The 23,123-nt window shown below is 42.2% G+C and overlaps 1 protein-coding gene across 3 annotated transcripts in view; it reads right to left on the bottom strand.

Annotated features, from left to right (window-relative positions):
• CRIM1 (cysteine rich transmembrane BMP regulator 1) overlaps window positions 1-23,123 on the bottom strand; it is a 187,874-nt gene that overhangs the window by 8,322 nt on the left and 156,429 nt on the right. For all 3 annotated transcript variants that reach the window (XM_019741906.2, XM_019741916.2, XM_074331893.1), the window contains 2 exons: window positions 21,761-21,982; window positions 4,980-5,174 (listed from right to left, as the gene is read on the bottom strand). In XM_019741906.2, the coding sequence (XP_019597465.1) occupies window positions 4,980-5,174; window positions 21,761-21,982 (417 nt within the window). The remainder of the gene's footprint in view (window positions 1-4,979; window positions 5,175-21,760; window positions 21,983-23,123) is intronic.

Raw genomic sequence — 23,123 nt, 5'->3', positions numbered from 1 at the left:
ATTGCATCAGGGCAAACCTGCCACTGGCTTCTGAGGCCTCAGTAGCAAAGGCTAACATAAGATCTATTCCACCAAACCTGTGACATTAACAGCTGAAGCGCAAAAACCTCTGCAGAGGCTCTCAGACCTTGGATCAATTCAGTTTCTCTTCAGGGTTTTTCCTGGGTGAGAACAATGGAGAACAGTTTTGAAATTCTTCTGCCTCCTTCCTGCATGTGAGTAGGTTTCAAGTGAACCCCTGCAAACAACAGAGACTCAACTGTGTGAGTTCAATTCCCATAGGTGCTTAGAAAGGCTCTGCTTGGCAACAGCAGAGAAAGTTAGAAAGAGCGGCCTAGGATGGAAGGAGATGTCTTCTTGAGTGGTGAATTACCTCACCATTGATCAACAAGTATTTCCTGAGTTCTTCCTATGTGGCAGACACTGGTCTACATTTTGGGGCACAGCCATGATCAAGACCAATCCTGCCCTCTCCAGGCTCTCTTCCCGACAGTGACCTCTCATCATTCAGCAGCTTCTGGCCTGTCCTGTGTATCAGTCTGCTCCACTAAACTTAGTTCAGCTCTGATTAAAACACACCCACACCTCCTTTTTTTTCCAAATCACAAAAGACTTAAAAGTTCTAGTTCCGTGTCCTCAAATCTAAAGGGAAATGACCCTCTCCCCTTAATTTGAATTTAAGAAGGAGGCTGCTTCTGAGCAGTTTAGCCAAAAAAGGATCTACTTTTCTGGGAAAAACTGCTTGGAGAAACAAAAAGAAGTGTAGGTGCTACTGTGTTTCTATGACTGGACCCAGGTCTTCCATGGCCAAAGGCTGCATTCAACGCCAACTGTAACATAGACCCTTCTGCGATTTACTATACAAGAGCCCTTTAGAGCTGCTGGTGTTGTTAGACAACGGGGCCAGAGAAGTGACAAAACTACATCCGGCCAGGCCACACGGGTCACAGGTACATGCTCACAATTAAGAATTACTCCTGTGGTCAGATTTGATCTGAACTTCTGAGAAACCCAAGATGACTTCCTTTACATTCAGAGGCACCTGGTCAGCTGTAAGAGCCACCTTCTTCAAAATGTCCTTTTCAGGAATGCTGAGGCTCACAAGCTGTGGGCACCACTTTTTTGGAGACAGAACCTGAAATCTACTTAGGACCAGGACTCGAAGGTCTTCTGCTAACTAGCTGCATAATTCACGGAACTTTTCTGAGCCTCGATTTCTTCTGTAAAATGGGACAAGCACTAGCCAGTCCCAGGTTGCATACTCCTATCTGGAGACAGCAGGAGGGGAAAGTGCTTTGTAAAGGGTGAGGCTCTTCAGAATGGTAGCTGATACGTCCAGAGGACAAAGCGGGCTAGCATGAGCTCTCCAGATGAGAAATGGAACCTGGCAACTTCAGTAAGGAACCTTGGCTAAGATCACAGTGCACCAATGAGAGAACAGGACAGGAATCCAGCCTTCCTGGCTGGCGACCCTTAAACATAAAGTGGCAGCAGCACGACTGATGGCACAATATGCTGAGAGATAAGATGGAGAAATGATTCATTAAGAATATCAGACGCAGAAAGAAGAGTGACAGAAATTAAATTTCAATCTAACAGTAAATCCTAACGGAGAAGTCACTGGAGAAATGTCCAGTAATGAACAAGGATGTCTGCACACTCTATCAAATTCACAAACCAAGGAGAGAGAATCTTTATCTCTATTCCTACCACCACCACCACCACCACCTGGATTAGGTTCCTTATTGTCACACACCTGGGATGTCTGCACTGCGACTTCCAGTGGCCTGGCCTCTGGTCTCTGCAGGGTCTCTGGGTAGACCCTGTTGGTCTTCCCAAAGCACCTCTGTGATCAGGTCATTCATCTGCTCAAAAATGAGCCTCCTCACTCCCAAAAGAAGGGCTCAGTTTACACTCTTCATTTGACAGTTAAGGCCCTAAAAATCTTGGCCAAAGCGATCTGTTTTGTCTTACCTCCTGAGTTCCTGCTACTAGAATGCTCTTTTCCAGGGGCATTTGGCCTCCACCTTTCCACCTCAGGGTCTTTGGTCAGATGACCCTCTTAACGCCAATAAGGAGAGCCCACCTGTGCTTCAGGGTCTAGCTCAGGTCCTTCTGTGAAAGCCTCCAAAGGCCATGCTACTTCACGGGAAAATCGTAATTGTGAACTGAGCACTCACGGTCTGTAGCAGGCTGTACAACCTCTGTCTCTAATTCACGGTCTGTTTCTCTCTCGGAACCACTCTAATTCGACTCTGCCTCCACCACGGTACTGACGGGGCTCTTGTCAAGATGATTAGGAAAATGCGAAGCGCCCTTCAGTCAGTTCCCACTTCTCACCTGACGGGACCGAACGGCACTCCTCCCAGCCTCTTCCATTTTGTTTCCAGGTCAGTTTCCTCCTGTGTCGCTGGGGCTCCCTCTCCATTTCCTTTCTAGTCCCTCCTCACCTGCCCAGTGCCCCAAAGCTTGGAGGGTCTCTGGGCTCAGTGCTGGGCTCTCTTTTCTTCTCTTTCAACACTGACTCCTTGGGTGGTCTCATCCAGGCTCAAGGTTAAAAAAAACACCTATAGCTGACAACTTGCAAATTTATAGATCGATTTCCAATCTCTCTTCTGAACTTCTGATTGGACATTTACTACTGTCTATTCATGATCTCCACTTAGATGTCTAGTGGTGACTGCAAACTAAAAATGCCCCAAACCAACTGATTTTTACCCCCGAGCTGCAACTCCATGGTTCAGTCTAAAAACATTCTAGTTGTCCTTGGCTTCTCGCTTCCTCTCAGGCCCCGCATCTAATCCAAATCCTATTGTTTCTACTCTTAAAACATAATCAGAATCTGACCACTTCTTCTCCACCTCACAGCTCCTACTCTGGTCCAAGCCATCATCCTCTTCCACCTGGATTATTAGGAAGCCTCCAAACTGGTCACTCGGCTTCCACTCTTGCCCTCCACACCGAGCTGCACTCACCCAGCACCAAGAAATCCTGGTGAAAGGGAAGCCACATCATGTCACTCCTCTGCTCAAAACCCTCCAAAGTGTCCACCTCACTCTATCAAACCCTACACTCACCCACGAGACTACGAGTTTTGGCCCACGGCTACCTCTCTGCTTTCCTCTTATTACCCTCCCTGCTCTCTGGGTCCCATCCACACAGGCTCGCTGCTTTTTCTTGAACGTGCAACAGCATGTTCCCACCCAGAGCTTTTGTCCTGCCTCTGCCAGGAGCTTCTGCCTCTTCCCCACGATTCCTGTGATTCTTCTGGGTCTCTTTATAAATGTCATCTTCGCAGTGAGGCATTCCCTTATCATCCTGTAGAAAAGAAAACCACCCGTCCCCAGCTCCCTAGCCCCGGCCTCACTGTGTTTTCTCCGCAGCCCTTCTCCTTGTCTTGTGTGCTATTTACTGCTTACTTATTTGCTGCCCGTCTCTCTCTACTAAGCTCCGTGTGGATGGGGACTTTGATTCGCTGCTGTCTCCCTAGTGCCTAGAATAGTGCTTGTGCATAGTAGGCATTAAATGAATCTTGGTTGAATAAATAAGGTCCAGCCTCCCCATTTATACCACTAAAACCATATTACTATGAAATTTGGTATGAAACTTGTTGACACATAGGTGACATGCACTAGATTAAACAACTCCAATGAAAAATAACCTATTTTCCCTCACTCTTCTCATTGAAAACACTTCAGGATTTCATTTTGCCCCACGTACACACTGAGTGACAAAACACCACGTAAGTGAACCTCTCACTCTCAATCAATACCTCAAAGAAGGTCAATGAGAATTAAATGAGGAAATCCAACTGAAGACTCTGAAAAGGGGGGGTTATTCTCTGGACCTGGCAGAATATCCCATCCGTTTTAGGAGATATTCTTTAGAAGTACGCAATTAGGGCTAGTCTGTGCAGCACCTAAATAAAAGGCGGATGTGTGCAGAGCTCAGTGACACTCGGGGTTTAATGGCGGTCCCGTTTTACAATGCGCAGTATAGGTGCACTTCTCAGTCAGCGTGACTCCTAGCTCACTAGATGACAGGGGCAAGATTCTCTAATACGCGGCAGGAAAACACAAGAACCGAGCTGGAGACGGAGAAGCCCCTGACTCACTCAGGACTTCAACTGGCTCTTTGAGTGAGCCCTCTGCTCTCCTCAGTCTATGTGGTCTGCACTGCCTGTGAGGTCTGCGTGCTCAGGGCTGTAGATCTGGGACCCTGCCCAGAGGCTGTCCTGCCGAGGGCTCTGGTCTTTCGTCACTGGGACCGGGGCAGAGGATGAAAGAGCTGCTTTGGCAGGAGACACTGACATGGAACCTAGAAGGCCTGGGAAGGATCTGGGAAGCTGCAGGGGACACAGGTTTGAAACTAGGAGGTGGATTACTGAGTGGACATGATGGATGGGAGGGATGTGGGGAAAGACACAGGCATGGGTTTCCACAGCAGCAAACTGGGGTTGTGCTCTGCGGTTATGCTTTCCATGGAAGAGATGAAAAGTCCAGCAAAGGGCCTGACAGAAGGCTGCATGGGATGGTGTGGATACTGCCTGAATTGATGAACTGAAAAAAGACCGAACCAGACTGTATGCTTTAGAACTAGATTTTGGTTCTGATATATGTATTCACTTTGCAATAGCTATTAGGTGCATTTACTACTATGTCTGATCTTGGACCTTTTCCACTAGGCTAGTCCAACAGATAGGGCTATTCAGCTAGGACAGGTGTCATTGACAGGTCGGTTATAACCATCAGGTGTATTACCACTCAAGTTTAGAGGATGCAAGTCAGAGGAACCAGAGCATTGAACCCAAATCAGGCCCTCACCTGGGTGGCGAGTCTCTCCAGTTACCTCCCATGTCTTTGTACAGGGAGACTTCAGGGGACTGCTTGGGCCACATGAACTAAGGCTCTGAGTCTGCTCTAGTTTCACCTTAACTCAGCATTACAGCTCGCAAACTGGCAGGACGGTGGCTGACATACCTGGACACATTGGGCAGCAACTTCCTTCCACATTGATGGGCTCGACACAGGGCAGAGGAGGGCAGCTGACAGTCGAGCAGAGGGTCTGGCCCTGCAGGCAGTAGCAGTGTGTGCAGCTGTCGATGTCCCAGCGCTCCTCGTCGGCATAGGCCTTCCCACTGAAGTGGCACACCACCTTCTTCGGAATTGTGTCTTCTAGGGAAAAGAATAGCACACAGTGGAGTTGCATGCCGTGACGTAAAGGGAAACCACTTCGTACAATCACACTATGCTTTAGATTTCCAGAATTTGGTGAACCTTTTGTTTCCCCAGTCCCATTACCATTTTCCTCTGTTCCGGAGAAGCTTCAGAACTCTCATCTTGTGGCCTGAACCTGTTCCAGGGCCACTGAGGCTATACAGGGCTGTAACTGTTGCAACCAGCTGGGCATGATACCCACTGGGTGAGTGTCATTAGACTGTCATCACAAAACACACAAATTCAATCATTGCTATGGCTGTTGAACATACCACGTGGGAAAACTAAAACTGAAATACAAATCGGTAGAGACATGTTCAGGTTTGGTTCTACATGGAAATAGATTTTAAAAAATTAAAAAAAAAGTACAGCTCAGTCTGTTTACGGAGACAATTCAAGAAATTCCTTTCAGGGGGCCGGCCCAGTGGCTCAGGCAGTTAGAGATCCATGCTCCTAACTCCGAAGGCTACAGGTTCGATTCCCACATGGGCCAGTGGGCTTTCAACCACAAGGTTGCCAGTTCAATTCCTTGAGTCCCGCAAGGAATGGTGGGCTCCGCCCCCTGCAACTAAAATTGAACACGGCACCTTGAGCTGAGCTGCTGCTGAGCTCCCGGATGGCTTAGTTGGTTGGAGTGCTTCCTCTCAACCACAAGGTTGCCGGTTCGACTCCTGCAAGGGATGGTGGGCTGTGCCCCCTGCAACTAGAAACGGCAACTGGACCTGGAGCTGAGCTGCGCCCTCCACAACTAAGACTGAAAGGACAACAACTTGAAGCTGAACGGCACCCTCCACAACTAAGATTGAAAGGACAACAACTTGACTTGGAAAAAAGGCCTGGAAGTACACACTGTTCCCCAATAAAGTCCTGTTCCTCTTCCCCAATAAAATCTTAAAAAAAAGAAATTCTTCAATGTTGTTTTTGTAAATGATTCAGGGGAATAGTAAGGAATGATAATGGCATGTCATGGGGAACAAGTAGGGGTCCTGGGCTATCCTAGAGGGGGAATTAGCATTGAGATAACCTTTTCTTTCATTTTCCAGTGATGCTGGATAGATTTTCCTCTCATCAACAAAGACATTTCTGCTTTAAAAACCACTTCATTTCATTTCAATCCATTTTTATCAGTAAACTATGGTTTTTGAGAGCAATGTATTTTAAGAGCTTTACGCACACGAAATCACAGCTTACAAATAGGCAGCTCTTCTTTCTTCTCCATTCTCCCTTGCCATTCTCATTTCCTCCTTCCCTTGATTGTTCCTTTCTCTTAGTGCCTTCTCCTGGTTTACCTAAACTAACTTACCAGCGGTCCCATTTTCTCTCAAGCTCAAGAACGATGGCTCAGGGTGAGGACCAAGTGACCAGCTAAGCAGAGATGGGGCAAATTGATGTAGAAATGTGGGGGGCACAGCACTTCCTTGTCACTGGACAGGCCAATAACTGGAGGACTCCTCCTAATCCGGGGACATTTTATGCTCAGATTTTAAAGGCAGCTCTACTCACTGGTCACTAGAAAATGGAAAACTGTAAGGGAATCTGGAAACCAAATTCCTTAAGAATGGAGTGGTGGCTTTGAATAACAGCTGACAGATTTAGATTCCTTCCTGTAATGGAAGGAAGGGGGTATATCAGCTTTGTTTTTAAGAAGAGAACCCTAGACTATGACAATATGGAAGACTACATGAGGTAAGGAAGACGCGGATACTGTTCAAGGGGATGTGATATGGGCCTAGACTAAGGCAGCGGTGATGAAGAAAGAAAGGCAAGGCTAGATTTCAGAGGTATTTCTGAGAAACGGCTATCAGGGTATGAATAATGAGGAAAGGGAAGGCATGAAGGAAGACCCCGTTTCTTGCAATGGGAGGCTAGGCAGAGATAATTTCAGTATGAGTCATTTTCCTGCTTTAAGAAATAAACATTTGGTGAGCTTGTCATGGACTTGGTCAGGCCATATCAATCCATTGCAGAGATTCCAGTGGATCAGAGCTGCAGTGGTTGACCCTCAAACTCTTAAGCCTATCTGCACACAGGTCTTTTACCTCCTTGGTTAAATTTATTCTTAGTTTTTTTTTTTTGTTGTTTTTTTTTTTGGATAGAATTGTAAATGGGATTGTTTTCTTAACTTCTCCTATAGTTCATTATTGGTGTATAAAAATAAAACCGATTTCTGAATGTTAACTTTGTGTCCTGCTACTTTACTGAATTCTTTTATCAGTTCTAATAGTTGTTTGGTAGAATCTTTAGGGTTTTCTATATACAGTATCATGTCACCTGCAAATAATGACAGTTTTACTTCTTCCTTTCCACTGTGGATGCCTTTTATTTCTGTTTCTTGTCTGACCGCTGTGGCTAGGACTTCCAATATTATGTTGAATAAAAGTGGTGAAAGGAGACATCCTTGTCTTGTTCCCCATCTTAAGGAAAACGCTTTTAGCTTTTCACTGTTGAGCAGGAGCTGGGGGTTTGTCATATATAGCCTTTATTATGTTGAGATACATTCCCTCTATTTCCACAATGCTGAGTTTTTACCTTAAAACTGGATTTTGTCAAGACATGGAAACAACCAAAATGTCCTTCGATAGATGAATGGATAAAGAAGTTGTGGTATAGATACACAATGGAATAGTATTCGGCGGTAAGAAAAGATGATATAGGAACATTTGTGACAACATGGATGGATCTTGAGTGTGTAATGCTGAGCGAAATAACTCAGACAGAAAAAGCAGAGAACCATGTGATTTCACTGATATGTGGTATATAAACCAAAAACAACAAAAGAACAAGACAAACAAATGAGAAACAGAAACTCATAGACACAGACAATAGTTTAGTGGTTACCAGAGGGTAAAGGGGGTTGGGGGGTGGGAGATGAGGGTATGGGGGATCGAATATATGGTGATGGAAGGAGAACTGACTCTGGGTGGTAAACACACAATGGGATTTATAGATGATGTAATACAGAATTGTACACCTGAAATCTATGTAATTTTACTAACAATTGTCACCCCAATAAATTTAAAAAAAAATTATGGGAAAAGAAAAAAAAACAACTGGATTTTGTCACACGCTTTTTCTGAATCTATTGATATGATCATATGATTTTATCCATAGTTTCGTTTATGTGGTGCATCACGTTAATTGATTTGCTGATATTGAATCAACCTTGCATCCCAGGAATAAATCCCACTTAATCTTTTTAATGTATCGTGAATTCGGTTTGCTAATATTTCATAGAGGAGTTTTACAACCATGTTCATCAGAGATACTGGCCTATAATTTTCTTTTTTTTATAGTGAGTGTCTTTGTTTGGTTTTGGAATCAGGGTAATAGTGGCCTAGTAAAATAAGCTTAGGAGTCTTTCCTACTCTTGAATTTTTTGGAATAGTTTGAGAAGGATAGGTGTTAATTCTTTGAATGTTTGGTAAAATTCACCTGGGAAGCCATCTGGTCTGGGACTTTTGTTAGTTAGAATTCTGTGATTATTGATTCGATTTCGTTAGTAATAATAGGTCTGTTCAGATTTTCTGTTTCTTCTTGATTCCATCTTGGAAAGATTGTATGTTTCTAGGAATTTACCTATTTCTTCCAGATTGTCCAATTTGTCGGCGTATAATTATTTGTAGTATTTTCTTATAATCCTTTGTATTTCTGTAGCATCAGTTGTTACTTCTTGTTCATTTCTGATTTTATTTATGTGGGTCTTCTCTTTTGTTCTTGATGAGTCTGGTTAAAGGCTTATTGATTTTATTTTTTCGAAGAACCAGCTGTTGGTTTTACTGATCTTTTGAATTGTTTTTTTAGACTCTTTTGTTTATTTCCACTCTGATCTTTATTATTTCCTTCCTTCTACTCACTTTGGACTTTTTTTTTCTGTTCTTTTTCTAGCTCCTTTTGGTGTAAAGTTAGATTGTTTGAGATTTTTCTTTGTTTTCTTTTTTTATCCTGTTTCCACTGCAACTGCTAAACACCTGTCTGGTGATATCCCTCCACTGATAAAGAGGCAATAAGGCTAATCAATTTATTAGAGCATCAAATCCAGAATCTTAGACAGGGTAGCAAAAATTAATGTCTCAACCACTGCCTATTTTTCCCAGTCAGACTCCAATTTTTCCCTGAGGTAGGATTCTTATGAAGATAACGTTGTTGCCCAAGCCCACACAGTTAGTGAGTGGCAGTTTCAAAACTGAAATAAAACCTTACAGATTCCCTGTCCTAGCCTCTGTTAATGATTTTAACCTACGTGAAAATCAACACCAGGTTTCTGATGTTTAGTTCCTTTGATCATAAAGGACACAGGTTCAAATTTTGCTAACGTGCCTTCCACCACTTCATCCCAGCTTCAACCACAGCCTCTGTAACTACCCAAATTTTGGTCCACTATTTAGTTTTACTTGAATATTTTCCCTGAATTAAATAATCTCCATTGTCAACTGTAATCCCCATTCAGGTGTCAACTGATGGTCCTGGACGCCAATTCAATGCCAACAGGAATCCCCAATTTGGGGTGCTTGGAAGAAGGAAATTTTATTTCATTCAAATAGCTCAATTGTGATGCAGTAGGGCTGTGCAACAGCTCAATAGTGTTACAGATCAATTAGGAGACAGCACAGCTGTGAGGCGGCCCTGGGGTAAGATGGCCCTGCTCTGCTCAGTTCTGCTCTGCTCTGGTCCTGAGACAGCTTTGGTGTTCCAGCTCCAGCTGGGGAAACTCAGTCTTCAGTCTCCAGTGGAAAGGGAACGTGTGTCGAGAGTTTTCTTATTTCTTGAGGTAGTCCTATATTGCTATGAATTTCCCTCTTAGGATTGCTTTTTGCTGTGTCCCACAGATGTGGGGTCACTGTGTTTTCATTTGTCTCAAGGTATTTTTTGATTTCTTCCTTGACCTCATTGTTGACCCATTCCTTGTTTAGTAGCATGCTATTTAACCTCCATGTGCTTGTGTTTTTTTCAGTTTTTGCGTTTTTTTTTTTCTCTTATAATTGATTTCTAGTTTCATACCATTGTGGTCAGAGAAGAGGCTTGATATGATTTCAATCTTAAATTTACTGAGACTTGTTTTGTGGCCTAACATGTGGTCTATCTTGGTAAATGTCCCATGCGCACTTGAAAATAATGTATATTCTGCTGCGTTGGGGTGAAATGCTCTAAAAATATCAATTAAATCCATCAGGTCGAATGTATCATTTAAGACTGCTGTTTCTGTATTGATTTTCTGTCTGGAACATCTATCCATTGATTATCCATAGGTGTTAAAGTCCCCTACTATGACTGTATTACTGTTGATCTCTCCCTTTATGTCCATCAATATTTGCTTTATATATATTTAGGTGCTCCTATGTTGGGTGCATAAAGGTTTACAAGGGTTATGATCTCTTGTTGGATTGATCCCTTTATCATTATGAAATGTCCTTCTTTGTCTCTTATTATAGCCTTTGTTTTAAAGTCTATTTTGTCTGATATAAGCATTACTACCCCAGCCTTTTTTCGATTCCATTTGCATGCAAAATTTTTTTCTATCCCCTTACTTTCAGTGCCTTTCGATCTGAAGTGGGTCTCCTGTAGACTGTGTATGTATGGGTCTTGTTTTCTTATCCATTCAGGTGCCCTATGTCTTTTGATTGGAGCATTTAATCCATTTAAAGTGATTACTGATAGGTACACACCGATAGTTATTGCCATTTTATTATTCATATTTATTTTTATTTTTTTCCCCTTCTTAAAGACGTCCCTTTAACATTTCTTATAATATTGTTTTGGTGGTGATGAACTCCTTTAGCTTTTTCTTGTCTGGGAAAATTTCTGCTTTTGATTCAATTTCACCTGAAAAGAAAAGATCTAAACAGAGGCCTGAAAGCACGGAGTGAATTTTGGCTGACGGACGGAACTTGGTGGCTCCTATTTCTTACATGCTCACTTCCTCATCTCGATACACCACTTCCTTCCATGGCACATTTGGGTTAATCTGAGAAAGCTCTATCAGAAAGTTTTAGAAACTACTTGGTGTAGGCGGAGACACGGCATCCACTCTATGCAATTTGAGACTCTAAATAATAAGTTAATAAAGTCACTGCAGTCTTTGGGAGAAAAGAGCAGAGTGTAATTGACAGTACATATAAAAGCATTTTAAGAAGTTAGGCTGAAGAGGGATATAGAAATAGAGACATGGGAATACCTAACTAAAAAATCTAAACCGTTTATATTTGGCTATCGAGTGGGTTGTGCCATTTAATTTGGACTGTTATATTTATCACTCCAACTGGTTCGCTTACGCTGACAATGGCATTAGTTTGATTCTTCAGTACCTCATAATAATCATAACTTCCTCTTACTGAGTGCCTGCTATGCACTGGGCACTGTGCTAAGCATTTTACATATATCAATTCCATTTGCTCTCCATAGCCCAATGGGACAGGGTATTATCCAATTCTACAGAAAACCGAGAAACAGGGAGGTTACATCACTTGCCCAAGATGCACAGCCAGAAAGTGGCAGGGTCAGGACGGGAACTAAAGTGGGTCTGGCTCCAGTCCCCACATTCTGCTCACCGTGTCCCCAGTGGGATGACTTCAGGAAGGGCCATGTTCCTGCACAGAGATCCACGCCACAAACAACAGTGGTTACTGCTCAAAATATGCAATGACTCTGGAAAGTGGACACTTAGATTTCCTATTCCTTACATTTGTTGGGTCTTAAGGTCTTTGTCTTCAAAGGTAAATTACCCTTCAACTGAATGCATCACACATCTCGTACAATCCTATCAAGGAATGGAGATAAGGAAGTTGTTATTGAGGACTCATGGTCCTTCTCAGGCAAATCTCTCCCACTTCTCTCTCTCTTTGTCTCTCTCTTTCAGAGGTAGATTAGAGTAGAATGTTTCAAGGGAAACATAAAGGAAAACATGAGGTATGACACAAGTATAATAAGGCTTACTTTTAAAACAAACGTATCAGGAATTATATATCCAAACAAATGTGATCCTCTTCTAAGCAGTCACTGTAGAGGGCTATAAACATATTCCAACGGTACTGCCTTTGCTTCAACAGCTTTGGAATTTTCCTTTCACCATGGCATCCAGACTCAAGTTTTGAAACATGCAAAGAAGATGGTTACTATTTTATGGGCACTCCTTGGTTTAGATCATCTCTGGTATTTTGTTTCCTTAGCTCTGGCCTCTATCTTACCCATCAGACTCGGCTTGAAGTGACTTTTGTTCTCTCTTAGAAACAAAGATCCTGCTAAGGAATGGGGATTTGCTTCTGCAAACATACCCCAAGTGTGTGTCAGGAGCCTGGACCACTTGTGCTATGAGGCTCCTTCAGCGGGACATTTAACTCATGGATGTTCAGACATGTCTTATCTTTTTTGGATTCAAATATAAGCAGCTGAAAGTAAAGCGATAGAAAAATATATTTCATGCAAATGGAAATGAAACAAAAGCTGGGGTAGCATACTTGTATCACATATGACTACAATGAAAATATGCAATGTCTGTTAGTGTTTTTTGTGTGTCTTTTTTTCGTTCATTTTCCTCGATTCTGGTTAATAGAAGAGGGGAGGAAAAAATGGCCAGAGCTGGAAATGTTAACTCCTTTCGAGCTGAACTTTCCAACTGTTTAAACTTCCATTTTACTTCTTTTCAAAAATAGAAAAGAAGCCTTAACAGGCTATTTAAACTCAGACTATGCCTTTCCTCCTGAGCTGTTTTACCAGCTATATTAGAAAGCTAATTAACAGCTGGTGAAAATCTACGATCTAGAATTTTGCTGTTTCCTTCCTTTATAAAGATCCAACTTAGGGTTTCAGGAATCACTGATGGAGTAGCTCAGGTCTTGCTCTGAATCTGACCATGATGAGGGATATACATTAGGCCCTGAAAAGAAAGCATCTTCAGGTCCCACTAACCGCCATCAACCTTGCCTTTCCTCCGTAGAAGCATATAAAACTAAAATCCACTTGAACTTACGTTTTCAATTTCTGCCAGGAGACAACTTTCTTGTATAGAAACTTTAGGTTCTAAATCTGGTTGTGGTGGTCATGATTGCAGAGTCTTGGCGTGGGAGTAACTTCCTGGGAGGAGGTTAGGCAGCTTTAGAAATTGCATCAGTTCTTTCAAATCTCCAGTGTACTATTTAGAGTCCTGAAAAGTAATTTACTCTGGGCTCCCAGTGGCCAAGAAACTAAATGCGGCTCTTACTCTCAGAATAAGTCCCACCGCAAAGTAATCCAGCACAGGGGTGTAATGGGGTGCTTGTTCATTTGACCCATCACTATGGAGATCATCATTCTAAACACAGGATGCAGTTGTACCCAAGGCAGATGCCCTCAGGGAGATGCTCCTAGATCCAGACAGTCTCAACAGTCTTGTGTGATGCCAGGTCCAAACAGATATGCCAAATATTTTGAAAAGATGTGCAAACTGCTGGCCCTGCTAATAACAAGATACTTCAGTTTGGTTTCTTAGGTTTGAGGGATTTAAAGAAAAACTTCAGTGAAATCCCTTAGGCAGGTGTAAAAAAGTACCAGGTACATGATGGGTAACATGAGATTTAGAAAAGGGAGTGGGAAGGGCAGCCAAGTCTCCCCACTGACACAGCTGACTTGGGTGAGTACAGGGGAAGTACTTTTTAAAAGTTTAGCTTATAAATGTAACACTGCATCACGGCGCTTCTTCTCTAACTCCCGCAAAGGAATAAAATGCTACTTGTATCTTCTATTTTACTTCCTTTTAACTGACAGACACTAAAATCTCTGGCCTGTGATATCTTCATTTCTGCATCTCAAGTTGGGTGCAGGCTCAGCACAAACTCCATGTTTGGACAATAAACAGAAGGTGTGTGCCTCCTGTTCGAGAAACCTGCGTTAATGTTTTTACACAGAGAGGAGACAAACAGAAATCGTGGCAAATAACTTGCAGGTCACTAAGAGGGGCACAGAGACTTGTAAGCATGGGAGATGACGGCTGATTTTGAATATGCTGGCTCACTGGACCGTCATAGACTGTAAAAGAATGTGAAATTGTAACTGAATTGAAGTCTTGCTAAAAGTGATGCAGGCAGTCTAGACAATTTTAATGAGGCAAAGAGATGTAATACCTAGTAATTCCATCAGCAAATAATTATAAAGGTTTTTGGCTAAAAATGCAAAAAATGTTTATTGATTTAACTGAAAACTTGAGTATTTTATCTTATAACCTTTAGCTTCTAAGAAATAAAACATCTGCTCTTAACTCACTTTTATAAAAAGAAAAAATGGAGACAAATGTTGCCATGAAGGCCAACTCCTGTCTCTATATAATGTCTTAACTGCTGTGACAGCAGATCTGACCACAATTTTAAGACCTTCCTTGAAAGTCCATTTTTACTTTATTTTATTCTATTTCTTAGGATGGGAGTCTAGGTCTCCTTAGAAAGGCCAAAAGAGCCTTTCAGGTTTCTTCAACATACTAGAAGGAACAGGTAGGAACACAGGATTCCCAGTTAACAGAGGAATTATATATTTTCCTGAGTTCCATGAACAAAAATCTCACCGAACTGGTAAATACAGTGACGTGTGGCTGATTTCTGCTGCAAGCAAAGAGGTCAGAATTTCTCAGCAATAGAATTTAATCCTTGAATTAAGCGTCTATTATGGGATCATTTTATACACTGCATGGATAGTTCAAGGAAACATTCCATTTTCAGCTTTAAATGAGGTCTCATTTCTTACAAGGCCTGCAATCCAAGGTGTACCTATCGGCACATGGAGATTATACACAGAAATCCTTTTGAAAATATAATGTAATCTAAAAGGCAGGCGGGAACAATGAAAGATCAAGGTGGCCCAAACAAAAAGGAAAATATAACATGTCCTTTGGGATTTAAAGGAAGCTATCGATGTAAAATTCAGAGGATAGAACCTTGTTAAAACCTTGAGGTGGAAGCCACTGGACTTGCCAGAGTGGACAGTTTCTCCACCTATAGGAGATGGTTTATCCTGTCACAGCCCAAGTGTCAGGAATACTCGGCCAGCCCTACCAGATGGTCTCTAGACTGACTTCAGATCTGATTGCATTTCCTCATGAGAAACGTAATCCTTGTAGAAGGGGTCTCTCCTGAACCATTAGAGGGTTCAAAATCAGGGTTGGCCTCCTGGACAGAAATAAGAAGTGACAGGCACACAACTAGATCTCTCTGGAAACATCAGCGCCAGCCTGCCTTCTGTGCAACAGACCTCTTTACAATAAGAATGTGGGGCTGGGAGCCCAGATAAAGATGATGCCACTCAGAGGTCCCCCCAAGTGAACTAGGACAACTTGAATTTCTGCTTACACAGCTAGGGGGCCTGAAAAGGATACTGGAGTGAGAAGAGAAAGCTGCTTACGGACGAAGCACGATGAGATGCTTCCTGGGGTGTAGGGCAAGACCTAAACAAACTGAAATCAAACACCGTTTATTTTTGCAGTGACAAGTTTAGACCCATTCCAAAGTTAGTACAGTGCATGACAACCAGGATGCTTTCAGTCTTACACTCTAAACAATACACAGAAAAGCACCCTTCTGGAGGGAAAGCTTCCCTTCCCTTTTGCTTAAATCACCTCCGCAATAACTGTGACCACCGGGGCTCCAGTGGGGGGGCCACAGGAACCGAGAGCTCTGAAGAACATGCAGGAAGCATGCCAGGTCTCTTCGCCACGAGAATCTGCCCTGATGATAAATGCCAAGTACTCTGTTTCCAGGAATCACGGCGGAGCATGTACAATAAGCTCACAGACTCCCCAAGTGGGACTAGCCTCCCAAACAAAAAATAAAAGCACTCCATTCTCTCTCCCGTGGTGACATCCAGAGGCATGAATGGACAGCGAATCTCAGAGGTTTGTGGGCAAGGAACTGCCGCAACACGGCCGCACGACAAACCCTCAGGAATCACGCTGTTCTACCTGGATCACACTGAGGCCATTTCAGCTAAGAATGTGCAGGACACAGTACACCACCAGAGCGCTACCTGACACACCCTTGTCCTTCCAAAGCCCGTCATTGGATGCTGTATCCAGGACTTCCTCCTGCAGAAAGACAGGTGCTCTTATCTATTTAAAGAGAATGACCAGAATCCATTTGATGCATGTTACTCCCATCAGCTGCACTGCACATCAGAAGAGCTGTAACTGTACTGAACCAACAGGCATTCACACTGCGTGTAACGTTCATAGGGTACTTTCATCAGTGTGTATTATTAACTTTCACAGTACTTTAGTAAAGTACAGGAATATATATATATCACTGAGACATAGCAGGAAAGTGGCAGAGGTGGGCTCAGAACCCTTGGGCTCCAAAGTAAGTTCTCCTTCCAATACACACACAAGTTTTTAATTTTAAGAAAACACACTGGAGAAACAGCTGTGAAAAATCTTCCAATGAAGATGCCAGTATCATAACATTATGTCTTAAAAATGTACAACATGTCATTCCATGGGTTGTATATCTTAGAGATGCTAAATTAAATATTTACTATGTTTGACTCCTGGACTGAGTTAAATACATAATGATCAACAGATGCTCCAAAGAGACACTATTTATGTTTATCTCTAGGAAAAGATACCTAAACAAATAAACATAAACCTAAGCAAAAATGAATGCTGTAATAGTCTGATTTGATATAAAATGTAGACATTGCCCCTAATAAGGAGAAATATTATTAATAATTTGCTAGTTGAAGATCACTATAGAGAAGAAATATAATTACACCACCACAACTGAGTGTTAAGCCAGCTTGATTCCAAGTGGAAGTTCCACCTCAAATATTAATATGAGATATATGCTTTATATATATACACACACATACATACTCACATATGTGTATGTGTGTGTGTATGTTATATATATATAAACACACATAATACACATTGTGTGTATGTATATATATATATATATAAAATATATATCGCATAAAAATAGCTAAGCTCTGATTAGGCATATATGCAACCTGTAAGAAAATAATTTTTTCATATATGATCTATAACAGAACTCATTTTCACAGCTCCTTAAAGATATGAAATACTTAAAAACACTTAAAAGATACTACCGTGTTTCCCCGAAAATATGACCTAACCGGAAAATAAGCCCTAGCATGATTTTTCAGGATGACATCCCCTGAACATTAGCCCTAATGTGCCTTTTGGAGCAAAAATTAATATAAGACCTGGTCTTATTTTCGGGGAAATATGGTAGATGATTTGCAGACATGAAATCAAAGTATCTTAACTTTGTTCACATCAAGTTATGAAATAAAAACACGTACATCACACAAAAAACTGACTGCCATCTAAAAATAACTAACCTTTGACAAACACTTCTTCAGTGAGAAAGATGCAATGACTCAGGGATTTCCAGCCAACAAATATCTGACCTCAAATATTTTCTACAATAACACATGGTTCCAAATAAATAAATACTTGCCAAATCCTAAGTTTCAAAACAATATTCTATGCACTGAGTAATATTTCCGACTTGGCCAACACAAGTGTTGCTTCCTCAAGAATAGTCCTGCTCAATTAGACTGGCTTGATCAGGGGACACACCTGAGCAAATTAATTTCCTACTTTAACAGGTACGACGCAGCAGCAATATGGGCTTGAAGCCCCAATAAATTAAATTAACACGTTGCATACAGCGGGGTTTAAATCCCTCATGAAGATTATCGTGATCCGTACGCAACGTGTTAAGAAGATCTTTATGATCAAAGTAGGGCTCTTTGTTTATAATATCTGACCAAGAATGATGGAACCCCTGGACATGGTGAGCTTCCGCTGGAATGCTGATGCTCTCCCTGATAGAAGCTGCTAGAGTCTGGCCCTCAGCAGAAGCATCACCAGCACAAATATCGGAGAAGGGTGATGTGACCAGGGCAGCACCCCACAGGCACACTAAGAGTTGCTGGCTTAATTATTTGCTGTCCTTCGGGTTTGATGGAATGCAGATCTCACTGAAGTACTGGAAGGTCCTAGAAAGGCATGTAGCATGAAGTCAGTGATTAGCCCTTGGGTGCTCTCTTGCATGGTAGAGTGTCACTCTGAGGTATCGTTAACAAGGAACCCCATATCGAATCTGTAATAGCACATTAGAATTCCCACCAGACCTTTTATCGCCACCTGATTTATACCGAAGTTACCTTTTGATTCTTATTCCCATTCTTTAATCCATCATTACAGTCAAAAAGCCTATGAAAATAAAATCTAAGTTCATATGTGTTTGTATAGGAAGTTGGTATATAAAAAAATAGGGAATCAGATGTTCCATTAAACTGATTGGGTAATTACTACTTAGTGTCTTTCTAGTACAAGGATGAATTCCCTAATGATGGGTATTAAAAGTAATTAGACAAAGCTGTTCACTTTTCATAATTAATCATCAATCCTATTAATTATGTCTGTATTACACAGTCTATTAAATTAGCACACATAATATGAGGCCTTCATACATCAAAGAGAAGCATTATCATGGCACATTAGTGACTTGATAATTCAGCTGAAAGGAACACGGAATATTCATAATTATGCTGCTTTTAGAAGGACCGCCACTTTTCAATTCCATTATGGTAACAGATAAGGATACTACACAAGGTGCAAGCAAGCAAGCTTTTGTTTAGAGGTTTTATCACCCAAAGAAGTCGTATTAAAGGCAGGTTTGAGGTGGTTAGAGCTCTGTATTTGACTAATTAGGGAGGATATTCATGCAGGAAGGAGTCCTGTGGCCGTGGTGCGGTCAGATCTGCATGCTGGGGTGAAGCACATGTGATCCTGGGAACAGATCGTCCAGGTTAAAAGAAGCTGGGATCAAACTGAGAAAGCCTGAGACAGGAGACAGTGCAAGCCCTGGTCCTCAGTGCCCACTAGAGAAACCATCAGGTGCTTTAGGACACGCAGAATGATGGCCTTTCCATCTTTTCCTTTGCTAGGTGATCTTTGGAGGGTGATGGAGGCTTTGACACTAAGACACAGGGGTGACCACCTGCTGGGGTGCCCAGGCTTCCTGCCTTACAGAAGGGCCAAGTGGACGGGATGCTGAGAAGAAACAAACATGCCTGGAGAGGCGGAGGGAGCAAACTGGAGTCAGAAAATTCCCGTATCACAGTCATTAACTGAACTTGACTTCACATGCATGGACATACGAGGGGAGAAAGGATGAAGGCGAATCTAGCAAGGCTACTTGCAAAGTAAGTATGAGTATACAGAAAGGGCTTCACGGCTATTTCAATAAAACAACATGTCTGAGGCATTAAGTTGAGTGAGTGAAGAGCAGCACGCAGTTTTGTTCATCAAATGCTAAGTCTCCCCAGTATGTTCCCCTGAAGGTAAGTCAGAGGTTTATGTGATACAATTATACCTACGTCAATTGGGGGAGGGTTGGCTGTGGAGGGAGATGGAACAGAAACAAAATTTCCACTATACAATTATGAGCTTATATGAACAATTTAGTAAAAGTGCTTGCAATTTAACAGAATCAAAATCACAAATGTGGACCAAATTAGTATTTCCTTCTCTACACTAAAAAATGTATAGTCTAAATGATGCAGCAATTGTAACAGGAAATACGAAGGCAAAAAAAAAAAAAAAAAAAAAAAAGAAAAAGGACACAGAATACTATGATTTGCAGATTTCTTTGCATTAGTTTGAACTTGTTAAATTTGTTTTGTGAGAAAGAGAAATAATTTACTATTCTCATTTGGAAACAGATTTACTAGGTGAACAATTTACTGATTACAAATTTATCAATTAGTAGCAAAACACAACAGGAACTTTTATCTAAACAAATTATTCTGAGAGTTTTGAACATGAGAGATTCACGGCTGGATTTTTCCCTCTGAAGGTAAGACAGAATTCTTAGGCCTCCTGGGCTGGGCCCTAGTTTTCCAAGTGTAAGCCAAGCATCCCTGGTTGATTCATGAGCTGTTTCTTTCAGTACTGAAGTTTTGATATTTAAATATGGTGACACTGGCTGTGCATTCCCTACCCCTCACCCACAGCGTGAAACAGGGGCCCAGGTATACCTTTCATTTAGATCTTACCAAAGTCAGTACCAGTTTTTGTAGGAATTTTGGTCAGCACTTTGAAAAGATAAGTAGCACTAAGTTGGATGCACGCCTTGATACGTTTTTGGCTCCACTTAGGAGCTACAAAGTTAGAAGCTACAAAGCCTGTAGGTATTGTAGCAGAACCCACCGTCCCTGTCACTAAAAGGCAGGGCAACCACATGTCCCAATTTGCTTGGGACACTCCTGGTTTAGAGTTGTCCCATCATAAAGTATTAATAGCCCTCATTTTACTCTCAAGAGCATCATAGTTTGAAGAATAAATTACATAGATGGTCAACCTACTAAAAGAGAATCCAACTTTCAAACATAAATTTAAATACTCCCTGGCCATTACACTAAGAAAACCGAGCTCTGTGAAATTCCCGAGAGCAGATATTGTGTTTCTAAAATATCTTTCCATCTCTTGTATACCAACATGCAGCATCATGCTCAGAGGAAGTGGGCTTCTGTCTAGTGGCCAGAGATCACAACTACGGAGAGGGGGCCGTCCTGCAAAGCCTGAGTCATGGCTATTAGGCACCAGAGTGCCATTCATTGGCTCATCTATGGGAATTGCTACAAAGCTCTGTGGCCAGAAGAGCTCTCCTTTTCCTCAGGTATCTTCCCAAACATACACAATGATTTATATCTCAAAAGCACACAAAAGTCTCTAACAATAAATGGACAATACCTGCAATTAATACAGCTTGCCTGATCATTTACCTGCTACTCTGATGAGAAGTTCACTATCAGATTGAAATACGTCACTGTCTTTCACGTGACTAGATACAAAAGCAACACAGGAGAGGGAGAACCTTGGGAGCAGGGACTGAGTCGCTATTAGAGTTGCCAGCTATCTGAGCCTTCTGGACTCCAGAACAGTAGCTGGCTTATGTCAATAGGAACAGTTCTGTTACAGGTGTCGGGCTGATATACATAGATCCTCTGCTCAGGGATGTATCTCCATGGATCCCAAGGACAGGACTCTGTCAGAGACTCAGGCCTCACTTTGTGTTCTTGGGCTTGGGAGAGAGACAACTGCGTGGGTGAAATGGAATCAACTGCCAGCAGACAGAGGAATAATGGGGAGATTAAGTTAGTATTTTGAATTTAGTTGATATCAAGGCAGCAGCAAGCTTTGTGCATTAAGTATACTCTAATACGGGACACGATGTTTCTATGTGGAACAAAAGACCACTCACTGTAAATAACAGGGTAGAGAGAGTTCTGATGTTGAAAATCCTGAAAGCGCGAAGCAGCTCAATAGAACATGACAGTGCTGTAACATCAGGACATTCTGAGAGCATTTTATTCTTAAAGCTTTATCTTGGGAACACATCTTCTGCAGCCTTCCCCTGCCTGCTATTACTACTATGGCTCTATGTGGCACGTCAACCAGAAGAACAGATTTCAAAAATATTAACTGATCTAGGCAAATGGCTGTCATTATAGATTTAGTAGCCCCCGGCAGAGACGAAGGATTTTTTTCTTGGTCTTACCTATGCAGTAGGGACAACACTGGCCTTTTCTCAACACAGGTCTCTCACAGGATACTGCAGGGCAAGACTCCGAGTAACAGCTAATTACGCTATCCATGCACACGCAGCTGGTACACACGTCAGGTTTCCACGACTCAGCTGCCAGGAATATATCCCCTTCATCGTTTTTGCAGTAACTAGGCACGCTGTCATTATGGGACGAGGAAGGCTGGAGAGGTTCATCTGGAAAAATGAACAAGAGGTCATCAGGGAAAAGAAGATGCTGCAGGCCACCAAATGTGCAACGTCATGAGTGTCTCTGTCTCATAGAAAGCTCTCTCCGTCACCATGGCTTGGTGTGCCATATTCCTCTAACAACAGCTCAGTAATGCAACAGGCATGCTGATTCAAGTAGAGTCTTGAGTTTTAAAGCAAAACAGCAAAGACCATAAAAGATCTGTGGCAGCGATTCTGTTAGTTGCTTGCATAATACCTGCCCTACTCGTCCTCCTTAGCGTCACAAAATCCTGATTTTTTGTGCGGGTGGTTGAGGGCTTGGGTCACAATGGGTGTGAGTCAAACAGGACAATCCTGCTCCCTGCTTTTCCAGTCTCCCTTGCAACTAGGGGTAGCCATGTCACCTGGCTGTGGCTAACGGGACCTCCTGGCTAATGAGGGGATTTCTGGGAAAGCTTTCCCTTTCTTCAAAGAGGGGCAGATGTGATGTGACTGCCATCCTTCCACCTTCTTCCTGCCTTGACTCTGAGTGAGTTGCCTGTAGCTGTAATACAGGATCCTACCTGTAAGGATCCTACCTGTAAGGGAAAGACCTTGACATCACTACGACACGAAATTAATGCTAACAAACATCTGCCTCCAAACTCCTTGTAACGTAGGCAAAAGAAACCTCTACCTGTTTAAAAACTACGGATGGGTTTTCTCTTACTTGCAGCTACATGTAGTCTTACCCAGTCAAACAGAGTTTCACTGCACCAACCAACCAAAAAACACCTACATGTAATATTCCAATGTTCATGCATTCACATTCATGGCTGCAAGATGAGGGGAGATCTAAATCACCCATAAGGACGCGCCCACAGAGAAATCTTCTGCAGACATTTGTGTCTTCGCTATTTAAAGACTTTGACCAGAGGGTTCTCAGATCTAGTTACCACTTGACACAGAAAAGAATGTCACTAGAAAACCCAGATATCCCTTTGGGTCTAGTCTTCCACTGAAATTACAGGAAAAGTGTAACCTCAAGCAGAAAAATGATTCGGATATAACAAAGAAAAATATGTTGGTGAGGTTCCTAGATTAGAAATCTCACAATTGGCTGATGTGAGAGGGGGCATAGAAGCACAGAGGGGACGACCAGCGTTCC

Source organism: Rhinolophus sinicus, linkage group LG05, assembly GCF_036562045.2.
Source record: "Rhinolophus sinicus isolate RSC01 linkage group LG05, ASM3656204v1, whole genome shotgun sequence".
Classification (NCBI taxonomy): Eukaryota; Metazoa; Chordata; class Mammalia; order Chiroptera; family Rhinolophidae; genus Rhinolophus; species Rhinolophus sinicus.
The sequence above is the reverse complement of the archived record's forward strand: the minus strand, read 5'-3'. Positions and strand labels throughout refer to the sequence as shown.